Raw genomic sequence first — 12,764 nt, 5'->3', positions numbered from 1 at the left:
TGTCAGTTGAGTTAACTTAAAAAGTTGATTGTGATAGGTTGCCTTATTTTTTTGAGTTAAATTTGTTAAAATAAAGTAGATTTTTTTTTACAGTGTGGTGTAATTTTTAACAAGCAGATTAGTTGCGTCATTAAGGGCCTTTCAGCTCAGATCTGCTGCTAAATTGAAAGAGTTTCTTTTACGAAAGGACTTGGAAACAATCCAGGCTTGATTACCGTAACTACACAGTATGAAGGCCAGTCTCAATCACATCTCCAGATGGTTCAGCACACGCCAGTGAGACTCTTAGTTGAAATCAAAAATAAGAGATCTATTACCAATACAATCACAATGTTGCTTTTAGTTATAAAAGCGGCTCAGCGTGTGGTATTTCTCCACAGTATATTTGTAAACTCCTTCATCCATACTCTGCCCCAAGGTCATGCAATCAACTTCCTCCTGTCCCGCTCGCGCTGTAAGGGAGATTTCTCAGTTCAAGAACAGTTTCCCAGCTCACATTAGATCCTCCTCCTCCACTGGCACTTTTAAATCCAGCTTAAAGGTCCATTTTTATTCCTTAGCTCTTGATTCTATGGAATTTTTCATGGGTTTCTTCTTGTTCTATTATTTATATTCGATCAGACTTGACATGACAATCCCTCTCTTTGTGACAGGCTGACTTTTCTATCCTGTGATTTAAAATATAATGGTCCGTGAAAATGTGTTTTTAAGTGTTTGGTGATATTAAAATGTATAAAAACGATCAGCCAAAACATTACCCTGAAAAGAAAAAGCTACAATAATTTTGACAGGAGTTTAATCTTGCTACAAACTGACAAGTTTTGCAGCAGACTCGCTTGATTTATAGTCTAATATAGTAAACGGTTGTCATACAAAACGAAATGCCACACAAAGTCTTCAATAATGTCTCCCAAAGTGCTTATTCACTTTGGCGACAGCAATGTAAATCACTAGATTAACCACAAAATACTGTTCCTTGTTCTCCATCTGCTTCAGTCTCATCTCCACCCTCCCCTCTGAGTCTTGGTATAGGATGGAGAAACTCCCGCCATCAAAATCATATGATACCGTGTCCTGACTTGCTTTTGTCATCACAACAGGAGCACTGACGCACCAAAACGGCTGCTTGGCTTCATCCCAGACAGTGAGATTGATCATGCAACAGTCCTGGAGACAGCAATTAGACCATGAAAACTTCCTAATATTAGTGTTAAGTGCTGTGAATAAGAAAGTGAGAATGATTGGACAAGTGTGGTGCTTCTGTACCTTGATAGTTCCATGTAAAGCTTCAGTCCTCCAAGGCAAGCTGATATCTCCATCCAGATGAGTATTTGGGGATCTGTTATTTTCACTGATCACTTCCAGTGGAAGATAACCGTCAGAAATCTGATCTGGAGAGTAAAAAAAAAAAAAAAGAGGTGCACTTCGGTACTTTCTGGTTGTCTACCAAAGATGAGATATAATGAGCCCCCCCAAAATTAAGACACTAAATAAGAGTCTTTTATCAGTGTTCCTGTCCCTTGTTTAAAAAAATATATATTTTTACAGTTTCTATTTTATTTTTTTAATTCAAATCATTTTTAATAAAAAGGTGGTTTTCTGGGCTGTATTAAGTAAATCAGAAAATATCCAAATACCTTTGGTCATATTTTGATTTGAATAATACACATTTGTTCAAAAGGGGGCAGTAAGTCTTTTTTTTTTATGTTTTATGTTTTTGAAACAAGTCTCTTCTGTTCACCAAAAGCTGCGTTTATTTGATCAGAAATACAGTAAAAACAGTAACATTTTGAAATAGCATTACCATTTTAAATTACCGCTATCTATTTTAATACATTTTCAAATATTATTTATTCATATGATGGCAAAGCTGTAGTTTTCAGCAGTCTTCTCCAGTCTTCAGTCACATTTTCTTTCAGAAATCATTCTAATATGCCGACTTACCACTTGTTTAAAAAAACAAAAAAAAAAACATTACTTTTTATTATCAATGCTGAAAGTATTTATTTTTATATTTCCAAATACCTTTTAGGATGAATATATAATAACAAATAATATGTTAAAATGATATGAAATGTTATGTTTCATACATATAATTTCATATTTTATTAAATATTTGTAGAGACAAATGCTCAACTTGATGCTCAAATACACTATTTAAGGGTAACAACTGCTTAATTTAGCTTAAAGCAGGGCAACACTGATATATTTTTTAGAATCTAGTGCCATCTACTGTCAACAATCTAGTACCAACTGTCAAGGAATCTTAGTGTAAAACTGTAACAATAGCCAACTGCTCATTCTTGTTCTTATAAGGTTATTTATTTTGTACCATCAACTTGATGTCAAATTTCAGAATGTAAACTATTAGTTTAATACGGGCTGATTTTAAAATCATTATAAACAATTTAACTGTTTATTTGAACTCTTATTATAGAGTGCACAATGTCTGCTTTTACCTCTTCTGCAAAACAGCTGGGAAAAGCGGTTAGACATGATGACTCTCACTGTATTGTGCAGTTCAATGTAAGCAGTGTATCCATGGAGACCATACTCCGGGTCCACATCATCAAACAAAGCATTGACTCCAGCTGCTGGACATGGACTAGCAGTGTGAACGAGGGATAAAGAAGAGAAAGAAAGAAAGAGATTAACTACAAAGTGGGTGTCAATTTAACTTTTCACACTGAGGACTATCGAGACAGGCGGTGTAACAACTGATGAGTCAGAGCTGGACAGTGTCGAGCTTCACCAGAAGATGGAGTTATTACACCACCAAACTATACTGACGGTGATACATAACTGACATTTAGGTTCTGATATACACAGACACATCTGCGATTAAAAAGAAAGAGATCAGAAAATTAAACCAAAGGGATTAAGAAAATGAAATATATATTAAGTTTTGGGAAGGGCTTTAACAGGGGCCAGTGCAAATTGTCTTCTGTAAATGCCAAAAAAAAAAGACAAAATAATAAGAGGAACTAAAGCAATACCTAATAGATGCATGAAGACTTCTTTCCACAAGTCTGTGATTGTGCAAGTTCACCATGACAAATGCAATTCCCCATTGGTCCTGTATAAGAAGCACAGAATTAACAATTGTTGCTTTATTAATGAAATATTATTATTTGTATATTATGAACTACCAATAATAATAATCATCATAATTATAATATTTTAATGCTATTGAAAGAAGTCTGTTATTGTATGCTCACTGTCTTTATTCACACAAAAATAAAGTAATTTTGTGAAATATTATTACAATTTAAAATTATACATTTTTATTTTTAATATTTTAAAATGAAATTTATTCCTGTGACGGCAAAGCTGAATTTTCATCATCATTACTCCAGTCTTCAGTGTCCAATGATCCTTCAAAAATCATTCTAATATGCTGATTTGTAAGAAACATTTATCATTATTATGTTGAAAACTTTTAAGATTTTTTTGATTAATAAAGCTCAAAAGAACAGCTTTTATATGAAATATAATTTTTTTGTAAAAATGGAAAAGTCTTCATTTAGACTTTTAATCAATTAATGCATGATTAAAAGTATTAATTTATTTTGAGAAATAAATTAATTCAAAACATCAAATGTAACAAGCAAAACAAAAAAGACAAAATACATAAACAAAATAATTTTTAAAAGAGCAAACCAAACAGCAATACTAATAAAATAAGTGTCACAAAATTTATGTTTTCTCCACAATATACAAGGTGAACTCCGGAATTGAAAATTACCTTCCAGAATCCCAAAGTTACACCCTGTCCAACATACAGCATCTTGACAATCTTGTCTGAAACACACAATTCACGGTGTTCTCCTTGAAGCTTTATTTTGGACATAACTGATTTCCAGCCCGGCCTGAAAGACACAAGATGTAAACATCTGCATCATTTAGTTTGGAGTAAAGCTGTACCTTTGTATTTTTGGCACCTACCACACCTGTAAGGAACAGGGCAATCGAGAGGCACCCGCAACACACCGTGAAGCTCAAGGAAGGTGAGCTGGTTGAAAGGAGGCCAAGTGACAGCGCCCCAGAACACAAAAACAGCCGTACTGCTGAAGGAGGCATGAGACTGCTCAAAGGTGCTCCGCCGTCCTCTCCCATCAGTCACTGTGATCTCCCATGTAATGCACAGACTCCTGCTAGACACACATGACACAAACCTCATCTGACACCTCTGCTCTTAGATCATTTAAGGGCAATGGCTTTTTTTTTTTTTTTTGAAGAAGTGGGGAATGCAAGATCAAGAAAACTAAATGTATCAAAGAAAACAATAAGCTGATGAAAATAATGTTTAATCTATATTTATCTTGTTTTCCTGAAACATCCCTAAAACAAGATACACTTCTTTACTTGCAAAAAAAGTATAATGTTAAAATATGAAACTAAATGGAACAATAGTTTTTCAGATACTATATTTTGAAGTAAGTTTATTATAAATTGCATTTTAAGCATGTATAAAACAAAAATCTAATGAAGTTTAAAAAAAAGAGGTTTAGACAATGTAAAAATACAAATTATTTAATCACTTCAAAAATGTTCTGAAATATGAAAACTGAAAGATAATGTTTTTAGAGACTATATACACATATCTATCTATCTATCACATAACTATATATCTGTCCATATCATATCTATCTGTCACAAATCTATCTATCTATATATCTATCCACACACATATACAACCCGAATTCTGGAAATGTTGGGACTTTTTTTTTTAAATTTGAATAAAATTAAATCTAAAAGACTTTCAAATCACATGAGCCAATATTTTATTCACAATAGAACAGAGAGAACATAAATTTTTAAACTGAGAAATGTTACACTTTTATCCACTAAATGAGCTCATTTCAAATTTGATGCCTGCTACAGGTCTAAGAAAAGTTAGCACAGGGGCAACAAAGGGCTGAAAAATCACACCATTTTGAAAATATTCAGCAGGGAGAACATCTAGCAACTAATTAAGTTAATTGACATCAGGTCTGTAACACGATTAGCTATAAAAGGGATGTCTTAGAGTCTTAGGAAGAGTCTTTTAGAAGTAAAGATGGGCAGAGGCTCTCCAATCTGAGAAAGAGTGCGTAAAAAGGTTGTGGAATACTTTAAAAACAACGTTCCTCAATGTCAAATAGCAAAGGCTTTGCAAATCTCATCATCTAGAGTGCATAACATCATCAAAAGATTCAGAGAAATCTCTGTGCGTAAGGGACAAGGCCGAAGACCTTTGTTGGATGCCCATGCGACCTTCCAGCGTGTCATCAGCGTTCAGTTCAAAAGCCAGCATCTCTGATGGTATAGGGGTGCATAAGTGCATACGGTATGGGCAGCTTGCATGTTTTGGAAGGCACTATGAATGCTAAAAGGTATATAAAGGTTTTAGAGCAACATATGCTCCCCTCCAGATGACATGTATTTCAGCAGGACAATGCAAAACCACATACTGCAGCTATTACAACAGCATGGCTTTGTAGTAGAAGAATCCAGCTGCTGAACTGGCCTGCCTGCAGTCCAGATCTTTCACCTATAGAGAACATTCGGCGCATCATTAAACAAAAAATACATCAAAGACGACCACGAACTCTTCAGCAGCTGGAAACCTATATCAGGCAAGAATGGGACCAAATTCCAACACTAAAACTCCAGAAACTCATAACCTTGATGCCCAGACGTCTTCAAACTGTTTTGAAAAGAAAAGGAGATGCTACACTATGGTAAACATGCCCCTGTCCCAACTATTTTGAGACCTGTAGCAGGCAAAATTGAAATGAGCTTATTTTGTGCATAAAATTGAAAGATTTATCAATTTAAACATCTGTTATGTTATCTATGTTCTATTGTGAATAAAATATTGGCTCACGTGACTTGAAAGTCCTTTAGTTTTCATTTTATTCAAATAAAAAAAAATGTCCCAACATTTCTGAATTCAGGTTGTATATGTATGTATGTATGTATATATATATATATATATATAAATAAAGCATTTATGTGTGAATATATTATATATATATATATATATATATATATTATATATATATATATATATATATTCACGTGTTGTTTTCAAAGATTTGTATTTAATAATGCAAAATGAATAAATACATACATGCATATAAATACAAAATGTGGAGAATCCAAGGTAAAGAGCCTGCTAAAAATGTATCTGCATTTTTATCTAGTTTTCCTGTAAAAGTATCCTCAGCCTCTTTAAATTAAGATTCATCTACCTGAGAATCAAAACTGTTCAGATGGAAATATGAAAACCGAAAACTAACTGGGAAACAACACAAAAATACTGATTGATTAATTGACTGCCTGACTTATTTGCAGGTACTGTTGTTAACCTAATTCAGTTGATTAAGAGCAGGGAAGTGTCTGTTTGGCAAGATACTAGCTAGGGGTCGACCGATTATCGGCACCGATATTAAGCATTTTTATGATAATCGGTATCAGTCATTTTCAAAACCGATGTGCCGATAAAATTATTTAATTTTGAAATGCTATTTGGCTCTGATGCAGCCTGTCGGAACTCACCACTCTGTGGCCTTGAGCAGTCTCCGCCCACCGCGCATCTGATTTGTTGAGAGTCAGGAGTCCGACCAATCAACGTGGAAGACTAAAGGCACTCTCACCCCGAAAGCGCTTGCTAACTGGTGCTGATTCATCACGCATCAGTTCTCTCTCAAAGGCAGCAGCAGATGTTGCTCAAGTTGCAATAAATTACAATCCACTACACTGAAGTTGTAAGAACCTCAATATTATCTATTTATGGTTTCCGAGATGGGGGAAACGCAGGGGGAATCGCGGAATCCAGCGTTTACTAGAACGCGGAGTCACGGAATTAGTCAAAGTTTGGATGAATTAATCAAAAGTAGGTCAGTACACTTAAATCGACGCACAATATGGACTATCTGTAAACATTAAGCTGAAAAAAGACTATTTAAACATGAATTCTGCATGCTCGGTGTGTCTCTGTATATGTGAATGGCACAGACGCGCGGTTTTGACACACACACACACACACACACACACTGAAGTGCGCGACGCTCGCGGTGTTTTCCGCATCTGCCATGTCACTAAATGAGGGCATAAAAATCATCCCCAGAACTGCTCTGAGTTACTTCATGAGCATTTGACTGTTTCGTTTGAGTAAAACGATCGTCATATCATAAATAGGCTACAGAAACTTAAGAGGTCCTCATGGCAACCCGTCAAAATAAAAGTTCGGTTTATTTACTAATACTACTACAATTATTACAACTTTTGTTTAAAAGAACAATCACACAATACACCATTTCTTCCATGATTTAATTTTAATAGTAAACCCATTTGTTTGCCAAATTTGAGTTTAACTCTCATTTGATTAAAAGATAAATTAAATTAATGTTTTATGCCTTCATTTGCACTGCACTGTAAATGAAAACTAATGGAAATTACTGTCACATAGGCCAAGATTAAGATACTGTCACATAGGCCACGATTAAGATACTGTCACATAGGCCAAGATTAGGATGACGGAAATTGGGACATTTCAATAGGCTATTGAACCAAGTGTGCCTATAACAGGCTATTAGTGTTATAGTTTCAACCATTTCATTCGGATGAGACGTTAAACCGAGGTCCTGACTCTCTGTGGTCATTAAAAATCCCATGGCACTTCTCGTAAAGAGTAGGGGTGTAACCCCGGTGTCCTGGCCAAATTCCCTCTACTGGCCCTGGTCTATCATGGCCTCCTAATAATCCCCATACACTTGATTGGCTCTATGACTCTCTCTCCTCTCCACCTGTAGCTGGTGTGTGGTGAGCGCACTGGCGCCGTTGTCCTGTGGCTGCCGTCGCATCATCCAGGTGGATGCTGCACACTGGTGGTGGTTGAGGAGAGACCCCCACATGATTGTAAAGCGCTTTGGGTGTACAGCAATACACAATAAAAGCGCTATATAAATGCATCATTCATTCATTCATTAAAATAGTTGCGACTTCTACAATGGAGCTATGAAGACAATTAAATTATTTACACTTATTATATACATTGCACTTTTTAAATTAATCAATTGATGTGCATTAGATGATGAATTGAATAGTCACCTCTTGTAGGTTGATTTAGTCAACCGAAAATAATTAATGAAGAATTATGAGAGGTTATGCTATTACACATACATTTCTAACATGTAAATTATTGAAGCCAAATACTTACATTTCCCCAAGCTGTTTAGCTGTAGTATTTAGTATTCATAGGCTTAATCATGAAGCATACAGTGGCCCCACTTTTAACTCTCTCTTTATATATTACCCTTATTGTAGATGGAGTAAGAAGTGCAACCAACACTAGGGAAGGCCATTTTTGTCAGAGCCCTTGTTATTCTTAATTTTGACATTCATTTTAATTTTTACACCAGACATATATATCGGTTCAATATATTGGTTATCGGTCTACTTTGTCTGTAATAATCGGTATCGACATCGGCCCTGAAAAACACATATCGGTCGACCCCTAATACTAGCAATGAATGACATGAATTCTGAAAGAAGCAGGGTAAAGGGTTGGGTAAATACCTAATATGATGCATCATGTGCTGGGCATTGGCAATATATGATATCAATTAATGCTGTAAAACGAGATACAAGCAGGGTCCCAGAGACATTAATGGCTGTTGTTTGTGTCTGCAAGTCAGTGGAGATGATTATTACCGAAGTAAATCTCAGCCTTCGGTGTCTTTGTAACTGAGGAACCTATGGGGATTTGTCTGGGCAAGAGGTAGGGGCCAAGCAATTTATTTCTACAATTCACCCAGCCTTCTGAGGGGACCACAATTATTTTCATTCCCCCTGTATGCCACACGCTCTTTGAGTCGAAAAATTGAGTGGCCCTGCAACTCTAATCAGAGGTTAAGACAACAGCACGCCGCGGCCTGCAGATCATCAAGCGTGTTTCCGTATCCCATCGCCAAGGAGCACAGAGCAAATCTAAGACGCTGACTCTCACACTCACCTTTAATAAGCCCAGACACTGCAGGAGGGAAAAACACACCCTGACATATATTTGATGGGGAATATGCCATCTTCAACAGATTAGATAGGTCACAACAAAGATGATATACAAAGTCTTGTTGTGTATTACTAAATGTAGATGTAGGGACGTACAAAAAGAGGATTGAAAGAAATAAATCAAAACAACTAGAAACCCAGAAACTACAACTGAACATAGTTTATGCATACATATTTATATAAAGAAACAGATTACGCATCTCCATGCCAAACCAATGCTCTCATCATATTAAAAAAGGATATAATAACCATAAAATGAAAAGGGATGTTAAGAGACACTGACTGTAAGATCTACACATTTAATTAATAGTGAATTTGAAAAATAATTAAATTAAAAAAGCCAGAATCTCTAACCTTATGACTTCCTCTGTCTGTCGCGGCAGTCCTGAATAAGGGTCAATGCGTTGTAGTTTTGTTCTCCACTTGTTCACATTCAGGCCGGCAACTTCTTTGAAGAATGCATTTCTCCAGTATCTCTTTGGCCTCTCCTGCACACCCATCACACCAAGATCACGTATCATCTGATCTTCTTGACTGGCTTTCTTCTTTTTGCTACATTCGCGCATGTAAAACCGATACCACATAAAACTGCAAGGACAATGGGATGAGGAAATAATGATTTTGATTGGTTTTTGAACTTTGAGAGAAAGAAGGCCTGAAGAAAAACAAACTCACTCACTTGCTGTTGGACAGTTCCTGGAAATGCTTGTTGATTAAACTAATGCAGAAAAGAGACCCAGGATCCAAGTACGAGACAATCCTGAGAATGATCTCTGCTGGCATCCTAGTTTAAGATGGATGGAAGATAGATAGATAGACAGACGGACGGACGGACGGACGAACAGACAGACAGAAGAACAGACAGAGACAAAATATATACAAGTGTCAGTATAATGGTGGCATAATTGCATTTTAATACTAAATGAATGAATGAATAAATAAAATAAATAAACATAGAACTAGTTAAATCGCTATTTTAAACTAACAACAAATAATTGATTTAATTAATTTCTAGTGATGCGAGCAAGAGAGTCACCGTAAAGCTAAAGTTACCACACTCGCAAAACTTGCCTTTCTAATGAGTTTTCACAAGTCTTTTCTTTGCGTTTGGATGTCATTCTGTAGACCAATGGATGTTGTAGAGCTGCTTTTCTTTGTTTTCTGAGAAAATTAAACACAAACACACTGAAACGATTTAGCAGAGCTCTGCAGTGCAGAAGCATTAAAGCCAGAATGATGTTAACTAACAGAAGTAACAACAACCTGGACATGGATTTTGATTTAATAATTGAAGGCTGCCCAGCATCTTGCCTCTGGGTCTTCACGGATTGCGAAGACATAATTTGTATCTCTTCTGAAGCGTGTTTAAGTGTCTCTTGATTTGTTATCTTCCGGCGTCTCTCTGTCAAGGTAACCAGGTGCCAAGCGCTTTTCGGAGTTCTTGTTGGGGTGCACTGTCATCTCACAGAGACGGGTGTATTTTAATGGCTTCAGTCTAGTACACTAGGTAGGATATTAAACAGTTCAGCGAAGAGTTATACCGTGTTATTCCGAGGAAATATCTTCAAAAAAGCATTGTTGCCACAGCTACATTCTTCTACCAACAGGTGATGTCACTATCTGGCGAAATGCCGCCACCAACAGGCCAGGAGCGGAAGTGTCGTTTCGAAACAACCTAACACCCTGAGGGCCGCATGGGGGTGCTAATGCTACGTGAACAATTTAAGAGTAACAAAATGCAGAATGTGATTTTCTTTTTATTCCTTGCATGATATATATGTTAGGTTTTTGTTTGTTTGTTTGTTTTTTTTTCTAATTTTTGCTGGTTCACTTGTCTTATTTGGTCTTGCTCACCAGTGGATCCTCTGCAGTGAATGGGTGCCGTCAGAATAGGAGTTCAAACAGTTGTTAAAAACATAACAATAATCCACAATTTCAGTCCTTAATTTCCTGTGAAGCAAAAAGCTGCGTATTTGTAAGAAATAAATCCATCGTTAAGGTGTTAATTCAAACTGAGTCCGTAATCCATAATTTTAATTCCTCCAGTAAAAAATCCACCCATAATGTCCTCTGACATCAAAATCCATTTTCGCTTGTAAAAAAATGCTTGATCTGTGCATATTTCTCTCCTGATTCAGACGAGAGACAACCTTTTCACAGGAGAAATCAATATTATGACTAAAGGACTGATATTTTTGCCAGATTTCATCCACATGGGTTGCTTTAGGGTAAGTAAATTTTCGGCTAATTTTCATTCTTGGGTAAACTTTTCCTTGTGAAATATATCAGATGCGATTTTAATAAAGCAAAAAAATAGCAAAGGGAAAGTTTTTTTATTTATTTTTTTATTTATGGTGGTCTAGGCGATCTCAAGAGTGATGATGGTCTGCTGCCTGTCAGATGTAATAGTCATAACATTCACAATAATGTACGGTTTCTCTTGGTTGGGGAGAGCTCTTCTCTGTGGGCATAAACAGCTCTGGGCCCTGTGACACACAGGTCCCGATGACCACCCAGCTTGACATTTGATGTTTTCTTTCTTTTACTCGCCCTTCTGCAGGCCCTAGGTCAGCCGCTGCTCTCGGATACTCAACGTCAACTCCACAGAGCCTGTCAGTCTGCACCCACAGTGCGATTCTTGTCAAAAAAGGTGCATGGAGAGCCTGGGAGGATGGATGATGTTGACTATGACTGGAAAATTCATGATCTTTCACCTAACTTGTTGCAGTTTACTTGGAATCTATTTTAAATGCATTGTTCTGGCTATTTATATTGGCAAATGTGTTAATAAAATAGGGTCAGGATAGTATTTGTTGTTATTTGCAGTCTCTCAAGTATCCTAAAAGACAAGAATACCATATAGTGAAGTGCCTATTAAACTTCAGATTTAATAAAGACACCGAGTCATTCCATTATGAATTAAAGCATCCCCATTTCACTCTTTAGACGGTGCCAGCCGCGATTGTCTTGCATGATATTTCTAATTAGCAGCTTTTAAGAGAAACTATTAATTAGGGAGGTTAAGAATGGGTTCAGTGGACATAACACATATTGAGTAGACCTGTTAAACCCAGAATCACACTTTATACACTTTACAGCAGCTCTGAAGCTTCTCTGAAAAGCTTCTTAATATATAGAAAGCACAAAACTGATTGCTAATTGCATGTTTTATTTTTCCTAATGAGGTTATATTATGACAATTCTCAGATAAAACCTTTGTTTAAATCTATTTAACATGTCAGTGTAGTTTCTGTCATTTTTATTTGATTTTAAGAATTTATGCAATTAATGTATTGCACAGGTTGTAACTCTGGTACCATTTTGATTTTACTTAGACAATTAAGGCAATCAACTATTTATTTTTATTTTTTTTGTATTTTTAAAGATTTAATTAACAACATATATCTATTAATACAAGACGTTTCTCTACTTTATACACTCTTAAAAATAAAGGTTCTTTATTGGCATATATGGTTTCATGAAAAACTTTAGGTTATAGCAAATTAGGTTCTTTAGTTGTTGTTTTTTTTAAGTAGTAAAAAAAAAAATTGTTTAATCTTTAAGTAACACTTTTCAATTAGGTTCCACGATCAATATTTAACTACAACAAAGTAAAATTCTTCTAAATGATTTGATAATCTTATTAACTAACATTAACAACGGTTCATAAATGCCATAACAAATGTACTGTTCATTGATAGTTAATG

General features: G+C 35.8%; 1 protein-coding gene across 2 annotated transcripts; it reads right to left on the bottom strand.

Annotated features, from left to right (window-relative positions):
* Positions 1–786: 786 nt before the first annotated feature.
* Positions 787–10,672, bottom strand: fbxo15 (F-box protein 15). Of its 2 annotated transcripts, XM_079406273.1 has the most exons (10): positions 10,321–10,672; positions 10,129–10,218; positions 9,737–9,841; positions 9,412–9,645; positions 3,951–4,151; positions 3,746–3,869; positions 2,997–3,076; positions 2,460–2,605; positions 1,267–1,391; positions 787–1,167 (listed from the first exon to the last, which is right to left on the bottom strand). In XM_079406273.1, exons 1-10 carry the CDS (start codon positions 10,395–10,397, stop codon positions 898–900), a joined length of 1,452 nt encoding a protein of 483 aa, XP_079262399.1. In that variant the 5' UTR covers positions 10,398–10,672; the 3' UTR covers positions 787–897. The 2 variants fall into 2 exon arrangements, with proteins under 2 accessions (XP_079262399.1, XP_079262398.1); XM_079406272.1 differs by having other exon boundaries at positions 10,129–10,659.
* Positions 10,673–12,764: the final 2,092 nt, after the last annotated feature.

Source organism: Barbus barbus (assembly GCF_936440315.1).
Source record: "Barbus barbus genome assembly, chromosome: 44".
Classification (NCBI taxonomy): domain Eukaryota; kingdom Metazoa; phylum Chordata; class Actinopteri; order Cypriniformes; family Cyprinidae; genus Barbus; species Barbus barbus.
This window is presented reverse-complemented; position numbering and strand designations above follow the sequence as displayed.